General features: G+C 42.9%; 1 protein-coding gene across 2 annotated transcripts in view; it reads left to right on the top strand.

Moving 5' to 3' along the window:
- The window catches only part of NEBL (nebulette), a 418429-nt gene that overhangs the window by 134759 nt on the left and 266687 nt on the right, over positions 1-16983 (top strand). For both annotated transcript variants that reach the window (XM_089776726.1, XM_075922494.2), the window contains exon 3: positions 12675-12759. In XM_089776726.1, the coding sequence (XP_089632852.1) occupies positions 12675-12759 (85 nt within the window). The remainder of the gene's footprint in view (positions 1-12674; positions 12760-16983) is intronic.

The raw sequence follows: 16983 nt of genomic DNA, 5'->3' as shown, positions 1-16983 counted from the left end.
CAGTCCCCTTGGAATTTCTTCGATTCTTCCATGATTTTTTTAAAGATAATTGTCAATGGCTCAGGGTATGTCTACACTACAAAGTTAATTCGAACTAACAGCAGTTAGTTCAAATTAACTTTAATAGGGGCTACACATACAAACTGCTAGTTCGAATTTAAATCGAACTAGCGGAGTGCTTAATTCAAACTAGGTAAACCTCATTCTACGAGGACCAACACCTAGCTCGAATTAAGTAGTTTGAAATAAGGGCTGTGTAGCCACTTAATTCGAATTAGTTGGAGGCTAGCCCTTCCCAGGTTGCCCTGATGGCCACTCTGGGCCAAACCAGGGAAACTCTTCTGCCCCCCTCCCGGCCCTAGAGCCCTTAAAGGGCCATGGTCTGGCTACAGTGCTTGTGCCAGTTGCAAGCCTGCCAGTACCCAGCCAGCAGACCCTGCACCTGGCACAGCATGAGCCAGCCACCCGCTGCCACCCAGCCCTCCGCCTCTTCCCAGGACCAGACTGGTGGCTCCCAGGAGCCTGCCCGGGGCTGCAAGAGGCAGGCGCCCGCCTGGTCTAGTGTGGAGATTGTGGACCACATCGAGGTTTGGGGGGAGGTCTCCAATGTCCACGATCTCCGCTCTAGGCACAGGAATGCGGCTGTCTAGGGCAGGATAGCTGCCAGCCTGGCCACCAAAGGCCACATGCGAACCCAGGAGCAGGTTTGCATGAAAATCAAGTTGGTCCAGTGAGACCCCCAACCCTGAGCCCTGAGTTTAGAATGTAAGAACATAAGAATGGCCGTACTGGGTCAGACCAAAGGTCCATCTAGCCCAGTAGCCTGTCTGCCGACAGTGGCTAACACCAGGTACCCCGGAGGGGATGGACCGAAGACAATGACCATGCAATTTGTCTCATGACATCCATCTCCAGTCTTCCACAGACGCCAGGGACACTGTTCCTACTCCTTGGCTAATAGCTCTCCATGGACCCAACCTCCATGAAATTATCTAGCTTCTCTTTAAACTCTATTATAGTCCTAGCCTTCACAGCCTCCTCTGGCAAGGAGTTCCACAGGTTGACTACACGCTGTGTGAAGAAGAACTTTCTTTTATTAGTTTTAAACCTGCTACCCATTAATTTCATTTGGTGTCCTCTAGTCCTTCTATTATGGGAACTAATGAAGAACTTTTCTTTATTCACCCTCTCCACACCACTCGTGATTTTATATACCTCTATCATATCCCCCTTCAGTCTCCAATTTTCTAAGCTGAAAAGTCCCAGTCTCTTTAGCCTCTCTTCATATGGGACCTGTTCCAAACTCCTTATCATTTTAGTTGCCCTCTTCTGAAGCCTGTCCAAGTCCAAAATATCTTTTTTGAGGTGAGGAGACCACATCTGTATACAGTACTGAAGATATGGCGTACCATAGTTGTATACTTCCCCTCCTCTTTCTTCCCCTGGCTTTCCCCTTCCAGCTCCCTCCTCCCAGGTTTCTCTCTCCCCTCTCCCACCCTCTCCCCGTCTCGCACCTCCTTTTCCCAGTCTCCCCAGAGGTTAATCCTCCCCCCCAGTTTTGCTAAATAAAGAGCGTTTCTATGTTTGAACACACGTGTCCTTTATTTTTTACATCAGGAAGGGGGGCTAGGGAGGGGTAAGTGGAAGGAGGTGAGGGAGGAATAGGGCACGAGCCCCCGATGGGGAGTACTGAGGTGGCTCTGCGGGCTCCTCGGGGTGGAAGCTCTCCTGCAGGGCCTCCTGGATCCTGACAGCCACCCAATTAACCCCCCCGGATGGCAGCCTGCGGCAAGTGCAGCCGGGCTGATGGCCCAGTGCTGTTATGTGCCGAGTGTGGGCACTCAGGGCACTCCAAGACAGGACTGCTTTGCTGTCCTTTGTCGAGTTAGACAAGTAAGCGGGGAACCCTGAGAACTGTCTGTCTGGGGTGGGGTCGGGTACCTTTAAGCACAGCCCTCGGCTAGCCTGGGGCAGCAACTCCACACTCTAAGTCCTAACCTGATGCCCTGCTGGCACTGGTTCCGGCTAGCCTTAATTTCGGTTCATGGTCTACTCAATGTGGTAATGCTATTTCGAATTAGCAAAACGCTAATTTGAATTATTTTTTAGGTCTAGATGCACTAATTCGAATTAGCTTATTTCAAATTAACTAATTCAAATTAAGTTAGTTTGAATTAATGCTGTAGTGTAGACATACTCTCAGATATCTTCTCAGTCTGCTTCTTGAGTATTCTAGGATGTATTTTATCAGGCCGTGGCACCTTGAAGACATCTAACTTGTCTAAGTAATTTTTAGTTGTTCTTTCACTATTTTAGACTCTGATCCTACCTCATTCCCACTCATACTCACTAGGTTAGACATCAAATCCCTGTTTATTTTTGGTGGAAATAGAAACAAAAAATTCCCATTTCCACATTTTTTGTTGTTTTCTCTCCTCATTGACTAGCAGGCCTACACTGTCCTTGGTCGTTGTCTTTTTTGTAATTTATTCCTAGGATGTTTTCTTGTTACCCTTTATATCTCTAGCTAGTTTAATTTTATTTTGTACCTTAGCCTTTGTTTTTTCCTACATACTTGTGATAACTAAGGCTGCTCAGTTTCTCAGCTCGCTTCCTAGAGAAGCCTGTGAATAGCATGCTTGCAGACCTTAGTTTAACTGTTTATATAAACTCCAGCAGATGAATCTGCAGATGAAGTTTCCTTGGCAACAAATGGAGAACGCATAATGTTCTGTGGCACGTCCTTATTCATCTTCACAGATCCTTTCCAAAATAATCTATAGATTAGCTGATTACTGTGAACTCAATTGATGACCCAGTATGAGAGAATTCCAGGTTCAGAATACCCTGCTTCTGTTGTCTCAAGTTGTGACGCTTATGTTCAAGTAGACCAGGGGTCAGCAACCTTTTCAAACCAAAGAGCAAAACGACGTCAAAATTCAGAACAAGTGGTCAACAAAGAGCCATATAACAATGCCCATTTGCGTGACAGAAAATATCCACCTTAATATTATTGATAATTGACATGATGATTAATAATAGCATAAATGAAACATACTCACAGAATTTTTATTTAATGAGACTTCTGCTGCTGCATCTTTTCTCACAATTCTTTGATGTTTACATCATAAAAGGTCCTATCCAGCTTCATGCACGCATTCAGGCTGTCTTCTGTCAATCTTATGTTAGAAGGCTGCGTAAGTAGGGATGCGGGATTCTGGGTTGGGGTGTATGTTGGGCTCAGGGCACAGGGTTAGGATGTGTGGAGGGTGCAGGAGTTTTGACACTGTGGCCAGATGGGGGCTGGGCCCCAACTGGGGGCTTGTTGGCCAGGCTTCATTTTTAAATAAAGTAAAATATGATGTCCAACACAAAAGTTTTCAACATTGTCTTTATTTATGGCAGGAGTGGGGAACCTTTTTTGGTTACTTTTATAGAAAAATCCGTTTTTTTTTATAGAAAAAACAAAACAAAACAACCCCCCCCAAAACCTCCAACCCCCCCAACCCTCTCTGATGTGGCCTCATGGTGGGGGAAGGGGTAGGGAGGATTGAGGTTCAAGGCTTCTGGCCAGACTAACTCTCCCAGGGTTAGTGGATTTTGTAGGCCCGCCATGGCTCTGGGATGGGGCCAAAAATGAGAGCTTAAGTGTTCATGGCAGCTGCCAGGGTATGGGAAGGAAATGGGGGTGCAGGATCTGGGCAGAAGGTGGGGTACAGGAGGGAGTGAGGGTACGAGCTCTGGATGGTAGGTAGGGTGCCAGGAGCAGGCTGGGAGTAGGGTGTCAGGCCGTGGGAAGGGGTCAGGAGCAAGGGAGAGTCGGGGAGCCGGCTAGAGGTAGGTGTCTGGCAAGGAGCGAGGGATCTGGAGCAGGGGAGGGTGCAGAAGCAGGCTAGGGAGTAGGGTGTCTGATTGGGGTGAGGATACAGAAGCAGGCTGGGTGTAGGTGTCTGGCCAGGGAAGAGGGAGTTGGAGAGGACACAGAAGCAGGCTGGGGGTAGGGTGTCTGTTCAGTGGGGAGGATGCAGCAGCAGGGTGGGGATGGAGGGTCTCGGCAGGGGAGGGTGTATGTGAAGGGGTTGGGGGAGTGCAGGGTCTGGACATGAGGGGTTGGGGGGGCACCTATTTGTTTTTCAACAGCGTGCTGCTCCCAGGCACCAAGGCTTTCCTTGCTGCTCCAATGGGAAGAGTGGGAAAAGCCTCCAGGAAGTGCATCGGCACACTGCTGTTCCTCTGGTTGGGGGAGGGGGAAGGGAGCAGTAGCATGCAGCTGCTTTTGGCTCCTGCTTCTTCCTGGCAAGCTGGATCCTGTGGAGATGCTCAGGGATTTTCTGCCCCCTCCTCGTGCAGGAAGCTGGCGCTGGTGCTCCCATCTTGTGTGGAGACTGGGAGGCTGGATTGCCAGCGCGGGCTCCTTACTGCAGGGGGACGAAGGTGGGGGCTGAGCTCAAGCTGCCAAAAAACCATATCTAGCACCCTAGTGAGCCATATTTGGTTCATGAGCCATAGGTTGCCGACCCTGGAAATAGACGGTTTGTTCCTTTTTCCTCATTATCTTCAGTATTCCTCATTGTCTCCCAGTAGAAAGAAACAATATTAGCCCTAATCTTCTTCTCTGACCCTTCATTAGTATTTGAGCTTCAGGAATCTTAATGCTTTGGGCTAACATATGATTTGAAATATACAAGGATGATATCATTTTTACTTCTAAAACAAGCTCAAGTAGATCTCTCATATCCTTTTTCTTTCTTCATAACTCCCTCTAATGCTAACAACTATTACATTTTATTACTTATTATATCTGTAATTTTCCATTTGCTGTATGTTATGATTAAGAAAAGCAGTACCAAAAGTAAGATGTCTCTAGCCTGTTTCCATTCAGGATTAGGGATGTAAAGGACTAGTTGACTAGTCAACTAGCCGATAAGCAAGTGCTTATCGGATAGTCAACTAGTCGCTCCCCCCCATGCTGCTTCTATCAGATAGAGGCAGCAAGGGGGGAGGGAAGAGAGAGGTACTTAAAAGCGACAGCGCCTCACAGAGACTGGGGTCAGCTACTCTGTGGGGTGCTGCTGCTTTGGCTGCTGCAGGCAGCCCGGTGTCAGGTTCCTCGCAGCATTTCAAAGAGGCAGCACTGCATGGATCCCAGGATCATCTGGGATCTCCCCACCTAACCCTGGGCTCCGTGTGGCACTGCCCCTTTGAAATGCTGGGAGGAGCCTGGGATCAGCTGTGGACTCCCCAGCTGACCCCGGGTCCCTTGTGGCATTTCAAAGCGGCAGTGCCGCGTGGAGCCTGGGATCAGTTGGGGGTCTCCCCAGCTGACCCCGGGCTCCACGCAGCATGCCAGCTTTGAAATATTCAAGAGTTCCCAACGGGGGCTCTTGTGCATTTCAAAGAGGAAGCACAGCATGAAGCCTGGGGCCATCGCGGGACTCTGAGTCAATTAGTTGACTACTCGACTAGTCGATAAAAGCACTTCAGGATTCTGCCATTGAAATGTAGAAGAGACCCAGTGGGGGCTCTTGTGCATTCCAAAGTGGAAGTGCCTGCGTGGAGCCCGGAGTCAGCGGTACTTCCTACTGGCCCTGGGCTCCATGCGGTGTTCCAACTTTGAAATGCACATTTCAAAGGTGGAATGTGGAAGTGCTTATTGACTAGTCGAATAGTTGATGGAAATTCCGACTACTCGACTAGCTAATTAATTGCTACATAACATCCCTATCCAGGACAGATGTTACGCTATATGGAATTTTATCCAGTAAGAGTAGCAGAAACATCTTTAATACCTCTGCTATGAAACTTCACAGAATAGCATTGGCTATTCAGTTTTTATTGTTAGCTCAAATATTACCCTCCACCTCACCTATTTGTGTAGTAAAGGCCTCAAATTTTTGCTCCATAATATTATTTCATGGATTTTATTACTGGCTACATCCTAGCAAAAGCAACTCAGCCCTTTCTCTCTTTGGATTTTCTTGGCATTCTTCCAATATTTAGGTGGCAAACTGGAACTACCATCTGTTTCACTTCAAATAAGAAGTACGGAGGCACAAATTAAGTATCTCCAAAAGCCAATCATCAAAACATTAGAAGAAGGAGAAAAAACACACTAGCTTTCAAAATAAACCAATTGCTGCAAGGGAATCTATTCTTCATATAAATAGAGTAGCTACCTATACTCAAATCCTATAGCCAATCACAACCCTACCTTCAGAATCCACTGTGGATGAGTCGTTAAATTGAAGCAAGATCAAAATCTTTCATTATCACCTTGTTGCTCCAGTTTTCCTGCAGCAAGACCTTGCTACCAAGATTCTTCTTTCTTGAAAAACCTTCAGTCAATCTCTGCAGTCGAGTGCACCCTGACAGGAAAGTTCAAAGAGCAGAGAAATTCCAACTAGTCTCACAGCAGAGAGCACAGCTGAGCTAGAACTTCAAAGTGAGAAGATTTCTGCTGACAAGTTCCATGTCTGATCCACAGCAAGATAAAAGCTTTCCACCCCATACCCTTCTGGTATGTACCATCTCAGCAGACAAGACTGTACTCTCCCGGATTAGATAGAGAGTCGAATATTTGCTAATTTGCATCAATATCTGGGCATCCCACTGAGAATTACTGAAATTCTGGATTAGCAAATAAATTGAACAAAGCAAAATATAAAAGCAAGGGTAGAGGTAAAGGTAAAAAATTGACTTTTTTAATTGGCAATTTTCAACTGCAGTTTATTTTAAAATGATTGATACTTCATAACAGGTTAGTAAATGGGATTAGGGTATTTTGTAAAACAATGAATTTTAGTAATACAAGATCTCATTAGAGCATCTGTTGTTTTGCTGAAATTTTCAGTGGTGCTTGCAAGAGTTAAGCATCCTAGATTCCATTGACATTCAGTGGCAATTGGATACCTAACTCCTTGAGGTGCCTCTGAAAATCATAGTCTTAAAAAAAATCTGCAAGGTGTGAAATTAGGTTTTTAGGATGAAAACCAGGAAATGTTGGATGATTTGCCTATTTTATATGAGGTTTTATATGTCTACATCTGAAGCTATACAGAAAGATAATTGGATAGGGGCAAACCAGTTTATAAACAGACTTGACCCTTCATTCCTAACTTTGAATCTAATCTTGTTATGAAGCTGTGGAAAGTTGAATCTTGATCACTTTTCGCCCAACTACTTTCTATTTTTTGTGCACGGCTACGTGTTCTGTTTCCTGTCAAAACTGGGAAGTGTTTAAATAGCCTAAGTTCTTTCATTACTTTTGGTGCTCTCTGAAAGTGGAAGTGCTGCTGAAAATCTGAGTAAGCATGTTTTCGGGGCATGTTCATGCTGGTCTTGTAGACTGAACATGAGGCTAATAGCTGGAAAAGTATGTGAACTTTCATATGATACCCTGAATCTTTGAAGGCTTTGCAGTTATTATTTTAATCTCACAAAAAAGATAGAAGTGCTCCCTATATTAAAAAGGTGTTCAGTTGAGGCTTTATTAACCAATCAAGCTGTGAAGCTGAAACTAGCAGTGCGGTAACACAGTGCAGAAATGCCATGTCATGAATTTAGATTTGTTCTGGCACCACTTATTCAGGATTAGCTCTAATAGCATTAGCTTGATCAGACATATTGCTTAAATTCAGTTCTAACAAAGACTTAAAACAAAACAAAACAAAACAAAATCCTTTGAACATTGCTATTAACTTACTGTCATGACATCAATCCCTTAACAATTCCCTGCTTTTCTCATGGCCACAAGATCCCAAATAAAAGGGAAGCACAGCAGCAGAGATCTCAGTTACTATGATATCTCTGCTGGTTTGTGAATTAAAATCTTCTTGCATCCATCCCTGCATCTTTATGTAGTATGATTTATTGAAATACTGTAGGTTCTTAATCAAATATTTAAGATACAAAATGTGACTAGCTTAACACCTCCTTTCATTTAACAGGTATTCATTTTATAGCTAGAATAGTTATAAGATAAATTATACAATAGTTAATGCCACTAATGAACCTAGAAGGATTTATAGGACACTATCTTACATAATGATATTTTTAATAAACATGAAGCTATTTTATAACATTAAATTAAAAACAAATGGTTAAGATAATATTTACATTTAGCACCATCCACATTAAATGGCTTGAGGCAGGAATTTCCATAAACTAGAGGAGCTACAACTAAAATGCATCTCTTTGTTTTGATATACTATGTGGGTGGTTTCACAAATCAGCTGCAGCAGATAAAATAATTCATTCGAGAACACTGCTGGTAATTAATTTTGATAAATGATCTCATTTTTTATAAACTGAAAACTTTAAATCACAATGAGTAATACATTGGTTAGTGTGATATTCAGTTAAATGTCATTTTTAATGTAAACAGTTTTATCACATCCGAAGGGGGAAGTAAGTATGCTTTATTTTTTACTCTAATTTTTTATAAAAAAATAAATTCTTGGTTTATAATACAAACATTTTATAAAATGTTTGTTATGGGTCTTAGGTACCTTTGCCTTATATTTAAAATTCAGCACTAACGTTTTTAAAGTAATTAGTGATTTTTGGATACCAATTTATGGGGCAAACTATTTCACCTACAAAAACTTAAAACACAATGAATAGTCTAGCAGCATCTTAAAGACTTATAAAACCTATAGATGAAATCATGAGCTTTCATGGGTACAACCACTTCTTTTGACCTACATGTAATAAAGAATATATAGTATATGTGGCTGGTTGTAATGCACATTCTTATCTTCTGAACTGTACAGTATAGTACATTTAATTTTGGAAACATCATATTAAAAGAACACCAAACACTTTCTAACCCCACATGTCCCCAGGTTAAAAATAAATTAGGCCAAACATCCATACCATGGGCCAAACTCACTTTATTTGCCAAATTTGCATATAAATAGCAAACTGTATATGTATTCAGAGCTACTTAGTGATAGATCTCCAGAGACAAAAGCTGTATGGTATCAGAACAGATGCATTTCTGTGACCCCTAACTTTTTTTTACCTATGTGAATTTTTGAAGGCTTCATGGACTTAAAAAATGGGAAAGCCTTAAGTCAGAATGAAATTTCCTAGTCATCTTTGTTAGACTCTGCTGGATTAAAACCAAGGCCATCCTTTCTGGTTTCATCAAATACTGTTACCTGCTCCAGTATATATCAATGGAGAACCTTTCTCTTTCCATCAACAAAGCAGCTATGAAGAACAGAGAAAGAATGAGGTAAAGGATAGCTGAAATGATTTACTCCATTTTACAGCTGGAATAGTTTGAATGGTATAACCAAGGGTATGCCTACATTAGTTTGTTAATTCGAGCTAGGTAGGCAAATCAGGAAATCGGGGTTGCAAATGAAGCCCGGGATTTAAATATCCCGGGCTTTATTTGCATGTCCCCGTCCGGCCGCCATTTTTAAATCCCCCTTAGTCTGAACGAACTGCCTGCGGCTACACGCGGCAGTTTAAAGTTAATCCATAGAACTAATTTGTGAATATGACTTTTCTGCAAGTTCCACCTTTTTCCTGTGTCTGTTCCAACACTGACTGGGAGCAAGCAAACTTTTATATCAACTGGCTGTGTGCAGCTGGCGCTATCTTCAGGCTCTGCAGTTTTCTGGATCCTGAGCCACCTTTTTCTCCACAGGACCGAAGCAGCATCAAAGTTGGGCATATCTGTATTAAAACCACAAAGCCCATCCTCTTCTAAGAATACAATAGAGAATACTAGATTTAGTTGGAAAATAGGTCCCCCCCATAGTAGAAGCGACCGAAGGTATTATGCGCCTGAGGACAAAGGCAAAATTTGCGCCCACCCCCCCAATAATGTGTTACTATCTGTGGGACTTCACACATTCCAATCTGCGCTTGTAGGGGAACATGCAAACAAGGTTTGGCTTGGACTCTCCATGCTGCTCCTGTCTGACCAAAGTGCAGAATTTGTGAAGTGGGAGCTCGCAGCCCGCAAGGCGAGGGCGGCCTGGCGGTCTGGGGTGACAATGAATTGTGCCTATGGGGGCGACCGAGGCTGGAGAATTGCTTGAGCTCTGTGCAGGGCCAGCGTGCTGTGTGCATCCGGTGTGTCTGTGCCAAGCCTGGCAGCACAATGGTGGCTCATGGGAAGTTCAGGACTGGGGGCTTCCAGAAGAGGCTGATGAGGCTGGGCTGCAAAGGACCGGGGTTAAAACTGCTGTGCGGGTCCCGGGTGGCATTCCGTTGCGAGCAGCCACTGCTGCATAGCCAGAGTGGGAGCCAGTCTCTGTAGAGTGCTGAGCAATGTCCCCGGCATTGTTTGTGTACTTAAGCAGAGGGTTGGAACATGAAGGGGGGCTCAGGGCTGGGGGTTTTGCTGTCAGCCGGTGGGTTCGGGACAGGGGAGTTGGTGTTTGGAGGGGCATGGGTGGAGTTGAGTCATGCAGGGGGTTGAGTTTGGGGACGGAGTCAGGGATGGGGTGAGGGTGCAGGAGTTCAAGGATGGTGGTGGAAGGTGAAGGACTCACGGCAGGGTGCTAGAGGGAGGGGGTAGCTTACTGGGGCTGGCCAGTGGTGTGTGTGACACAGCTCTTGTGGCGGATCCTCATGGGGTAAGGGACTTCAGGAGCTGGCTCCGGTTTCTATCTACTCCCCTCCAATGAGTGGAGAGGCCTAGCTCTAGGGGTTGGACCTCATCTGCAACTGCCCCTGCAGCTCTTGGGGGGTTTCGTAGCTTCAGGGTCTTCCTGGCCTGCAGCCGGACCCCAGTCTCCAGCTGGACTGGGAGAAGCAGAAGTCAGGGTCAGCCTTGAATTCCAGCTGCCACCCTTCCACCCCCTGAATTCAGGGTCACTATGGTGGGGTTGCTCCGAACTCGCACAGAGGCTGTCAGCATAAAAAGAAGCCAGGTCTCACTGTCTTGCCCAGGCTGTGCTGCAGGGGCTATTCACAGGCAGCTAAATTGGCACCCCCGCCTAGTGGGGTGCCCGGTGGTAACTGCCCTCCCTCCCCCCTTGCTATACCACTGCCCCCAAAGAAATTTTAATCTTTTCTGTGAAAAATCAAAAACTAAAAAAAATTGGCCAAAACTAGAAAATTTCAGTTTGGAAATGTTGCCATGGTGCCTCATGCCACCATTCTTTTCTGTGGGCTGAACTCCCTGGCTGAACTGCATCTCCCCACTTTCTTGCTGAACTACTATGGTACATTATGGCAGCCATCGTCTAGTTGGGGAACATGGCACACAGAAGAGAACGGAGGCATGAGGTATCTGAATAAAAGCATCAACATACCTGCATTGAAAGTTTTCAGTTTTTGGTTGAAAATAAACTTTCCAGTTTTCAGGTGTTTAGTTTTTAAATGAAAAGTGAAATATTTTCACAAAAAGCAGAGACTTTGTGTGTAAAATTATATTTTGTGAAAGGGACAATTTTCTGCCAAAGAATCAGTTTTTACCTGAAATTGTACATTGATGTGGAGATTGCACCAGTTGCTGAAAGAATCTGTTAGAGAAGACCTTGAATTTGTACATGACAAAATGTAAATAGTGGATAGCCTAAGTATTCTGACAGTTTATTTGTAGCCTTGTTTTACAATGGAAATAATATTGCAAACATTGCTATATGAGGATTATATATGTTTTAACTAAACTTCTGAAATATTTGATATCCAAATGGGAAATATGGCAAACTATATGATAAACTGATAAGATATCTAAATGTTCAGGTGTTTCACCATAATCATAAATTGAATCTTTACTTTTGGATTGAGACTTAAGCTTTTAGCAAGAAGATTGTAAGAATCAGTTTCTTCTGCCTTGTGAGCAATTCTGGATTTAGCCTGTTTTCTTATTTCCCATTTTTCATGTGATTTTTTTATTGTAGGTGATTCAGAAAAAGGCTCGTGATAAAATCATGAAAAACGAACAAATTATTCTGTGTGAGAGACATAAATTGTGAAAAGCATGACTTGACTGTCAAAGGTGTCTGTAAAATTACCTAGCAAATAACAAGAATATATTACAATGATGTAAAATTTTAAATTGAAGAAGAGATTCATGGTAACTTTCAGTGCTGCATTTTTTTTTTGCAGTACAGTTTTTGATATTGGAAGTAATTTCTTTTTACATGCAGAAGTAGGCTGACACTATTAACATTAAAAGGTTTGACCTTTCTGTATATGGAATGTAAGTATAACATTGCTACATTCTGTAGATTTCAGCACTAGAGTGATTCACATCCCAAACACCTTGCTACTCTAAATAAGATTTACTAGACTTTTCTTTTTCCATTAAGCAATTCTATTTTAATGCATTTTAGCATAGTGTTAATTTAGTATAACAATATCCTCAACACATAGGCAAGAATAGTTAAGCCCGGTATCTGTTTATTTTATACTACACAACAAATTTTGCATAAATCACTCTGTCCAGTTAATGTCCACAGTGGATATACAGGATTTAGATTAATTATAGTACTGTATGTAACTCACTTGTTTGTGTATGCATGACTAACACAAAAGTATTTTTACAATAATTTTTAAATGTTACAGTAACTAGTTTTAACTCAAAACTAGCTAACTATGAAATCCAACTCTTAATTGAAATGAAATGGCAAAGAATATTGGGACGCATTTGACTTTCACGAACGTGTAGCTATTTCATCCTTGATGTTGTAATTTTTTTCCCCTAGACACTACCCAAAACAGTCTTTCACTACGGTGGCAGATACACCTGAAAATCTTCGCCTGAAGCAACAAAGTGAATTGCAGAGTCAGGTAATCGTTGACTTAGCTCTTGTATTTTATTAATCTTAGATAACCACGTCCACTTTTCTATCAGCTTTTTATTGCAGTATGAATATTTGTTTAAAGGATTGTAATTCATCTGAGAAATTATTTGTATGGCTTTGGGACAGTTTGGGACATGTTTGGCCAGTTGCTAGTAACATGGGGTCCTGGTTCATTACTAATGTTAAGTATTATAATAATACAAATAATAATAATGAATTCCTAACTTGGGGATCTCACTTCTCAACTTGCTTTCTCTGGCATTTATACTTTTCTAATGCCATTGACAACACTTAAGTTATTCCTGAGACATACCGGTAACAGTGTGTGTAAGATCAGAGTCAGGCCCAAGGGGTTCTTATGCTCTAAGCAAACTAGAGAGTGTTGGCTAATATCAGCCTACATTAACACAGTTATGGAATATTAAGCTGCTCTTAAGCTGCTCTTAAAAATTGCTTGCCCTGGATGACTGCCTTAATGATGGAGGCGGTCCTGATATATGCAGTATGAATTCATGTATAAGGCCCTTTTTATACAAGTTGCAATTACAAATATTACCAATCAAAATTGCCACAGCCAGATTAATGGGAGACATTAAAATGAATAGTAAAAGGAAAATAAAAATGTTGACAATGGATACATAATTCTTTTACTCCATATAAACAAAATATGCATGTTTATTTGTTTATGGTATTCAGTGATATATAATCTCTAGTTTCCATTGTCATCCCGTTCTTAACAGCTTGATATATTTGTTTTCTAAATAATATGATTTGATATTTATGCATCATTTGGAAACGGGCTAATGTAAAAAATGTATTGGTCTTTTTACTGCACTTTACTCTTGTGATAGTTGGCTATTTAGGGGTGTATTCTTATCTTGCTACACTAAAATTTACTTGCAAAACTCTCAGTACCGATAATTGAAATAATGTAGCAAAAGCTCAGAAAGCAGAATTGAGATTGTCTTTTAATGTTCTCCATTTGAGAGGTTATTTATAGAAGAATGCGTGAAACTGTCAATACTTACAGTGGTACATATTTGGAAGATTTAGCATGTTTTTCTGGTGTGGTTAAAATTTGATCCATTTGTAAGCAGGGGAATGGTCCCACTATTGAGGGGAACTTTCCTAGCTTCTACACTGCCTCGGTGAAATGGGCTAGCGAAAGGATCTGAGTCCCCACTTCCACTTCCTTTACCAAGAGGCCTCCCTGACCTCCAGGGCTCCCACTTTCCTGTGTGGCAGAATCCTCATAATCCCAACAAGTCTGGGCCAAGGATTCTTGGAGGCTCGACCTCTAGCCTTATTGTGGTCTCCTAGGTCAGGGGCTAAGGTCCCCCTATTCCAGGGGTGCTCTCTTCACAGTGAACATTTCCCTGACTCATTGATGATTACATACAGTTCAAAGCAAATACAATTTTATTAAACAACAATAAATTTAAGAAAGTATAAAGTGGAAAAAATGGAAAAAGTTACTGTAAAACACATCACTCCGCTCTATGGCATGGAGACCTCACACAGTGTCTCTGGAGTGTGAGGGCAGCTCACAGTCTGTTCCTTGTAGGTTCCAGGCCTCCTCCTCAGGCCCTGGCTGTGCTGCAGGGATGCTTCACGTCAGACACTTGCTCTGGGTGCCAGAACCCTGCTCCCCAGTGTCAGCCTCTCCCCAGACTGGTCTGCAAGGCTTCTTGTCTGGCGGAGTTCCTCTGGTGCTGGGCTTCTACCCGGGTCCCCTCTGCTCTGCCTTGCTGTTGACCGCACCCGGCTCCCACATGCTCCACCCCCAGCTCAACTCTCTACTGTGCTGGCTTCAGCACCTGGCCTGTTTTTCTGGCCCCTCTGGCACTGTGGCTGCAGCTCTGCTCCTAGCATGGATCTGCTCTCTGTGCTAAGTCTCAGTATACTGAGTTTGACAGTCCCCCAGGAACAATGGGAAGAAGCCAGTGCTCCAGGTCAGCTTAATTGGCAGGCTGAGCAGAGCAATGAGGGAGTGAGGAGGCTGCAGAGAGTCCCATCCTCCATGTGAGCTGGATCTGCCTAAATCATCAGTTCAATTCCCAGGGTTGGACAGCAACCATGGCTGTTCCATTGGCAGATATCCCAAACTGGCCTTGATTGTAGGTTGAGAAGGGTGCTTCATAAAGGCAAAGATGGGGGCATCAGTGGACGAGGGTGAGCAGATCTGCTGAGGTAATGCAGGCGTGTGAGCCCAGATGCTTCTGCTGCTTCTGGTCACAATAAATTTCCAGAAACCCTTGAAAAGTTGCAGAGTGTTTCAGGAAACAAGTCTTGACGCAGATGCCTTCACGGAGGTTCCTTCCAACTGTTAGGTTATGTTTTCATTTCTGTACAAGGAGGGTTACTTTTGTTGTTCTTACTTTCCATAGCTTTAAACAAGAATAAAAAGTGTGTTTAGGCACACTATGGACTCTCACATGGTTCAGGATGGTCAGGCATAGTTTCAGCAGTGCACTGTTTCTCTCTGATTCCCAGGCAGGTGCTAGTCCCCTTCTCCCTGACTCTGGGGAGCCATTCACTAATGAGATACAGATGTCACCTGTAAGATTCTGATGTGAAGCAAGACCAATTCAAAAGGAATTAAAAGTTGTTCCCATCTCATCAATGTTTGGCACTCTCTATGATCTTAATTTAGTAGGGCTCAGTTTTTGCTCCCAATTCACAAACTCAATATTGCTGCAGAAATTGTCAGTCTTTGCCAAGAACTGAACAAGAATAGAGACTAAAATACCTCTCTTGCCCCTAGAGGAAGCTCACCTCTGTGAGCTCTGAAGCTTGCTGGTGGGACAGTTTGTGTGTGGGAGCTTGGTTGGCCACTGTCCTGTATATAAACAGAGGGCTTCATTCACTAGGGCCACCATAATGGGCCTTTCACGAGAACTAAATCCATATTTGTCTTTTTTTAGTTGGAGTTTACACTTGCATGCAATTGAGCTCAATAATGAGTTGCATAAAATGTCAGACAGGGAACTGCATGAGTTTTGGATACTATGAGAAAAGCTTGTCATGGATGCCACCTTCCTTCTGTTGACAAAAAGCTTACCAATGGGGTGTGGTTGCACAAAGCTCCAGTGTATACATTTACACTGCTTCTGAAATAAGCGTAACCTCCTCCTCATCATTCACTTCAAAACAGAGCCAAAGTAGCATGATGAAGTACCTTGTTTTGTAAATTGCTTTGATGTTGAAATAATGCTTCCAAGAACCTCTTTTGAATCTTGTCACAAAATAGAATTTTAATGTTTGAGTAATATAATCACTTAGAAATTGCCATTCTGGAACAGGCTGGTAGTACATATAGTCCAATATCCTGTCTCCAATAGTGGCCAGCACAAGATGCATCTTCAGAAGAAGTTTCAAGAGCTACACATTACAATCTCATTTTGTGTCAATATTGTGAACTGGAAACATCCCTTTTTGTGGGGTGGAGGACAAACCCCCAGATGAGGCCTAGATCAGCTGGCGGGAATCAGCCTATTGCTGTCACCCAATAACAATCAGTGGTGCCAGTGCAGTTAGAATTTATTTCATTTGCATAAAGAAATTGCATGGTAGGCAACTTAACCCCCTCCACACACACATTGGCTTCTGAATAAGAAGCCCAGTGAATGTGGAACACCTTTCTCATAAATGCTGTAGTTTCTGTATAATCATCTCTAATGTTTGTGGCAGCTGCAGGATTACAGGCTTTTTATTAATCCATGTCTATAGATGTTATTTGTCTTACCAAACAATGCATGCAGGAGTAGGGCAGCACATCACACACTGTACAACAACAAAGACACATGTTTTTGTTTTTCATTTAACTGCTTATAAATTATTGGCAGCATTTTTAAATCCAAGTGCTGGGGGCCTCTATAAAGAATCCATTAAGGTCAGTATCAGGTGCCAATCTGTCATACTGACATGATCTGATGAAGGCAAAACAAACAAAATACTATAATGCATTTTCCCAGAAGAGAATTTGGCCAGTAATGGATTTGAAATTAGCCATCCTTCTACAAAAGAATTTCAAAACCTGATGACAAAGGGAGATCACCGAACTGGAATTCATCTGCAAATTCAACACTATCAATTTAGCACTGAATAAGGATCTCAACTGGTTAACACATTACATCCCCTCTCTGGATATTCCCATCTCCACATCAAATGCTGTGACTGACCCACTTCCACCCTGACTTGATTAACTTAT

The sequence above is a fragment of the Pelodiscus sinensis genome, chromosome 2 (assembly GCF_052426305.1).
Source record: "Pelodiscus sinensis isolate ZL-2025 chromosome 2, ASM5242630v1, whole genome shotgun sequence".
NCBI lineage: Eukaryota > Metazoa > Chordata > Testudines > Trionychidae > Pelodiscus > Pelodiscus sinensis.
The sequence above is the reverse complement of the archived record's forward strand: the minus strand, read 5'-3'. Positions and strand labels throughout refer to the sequence as shown.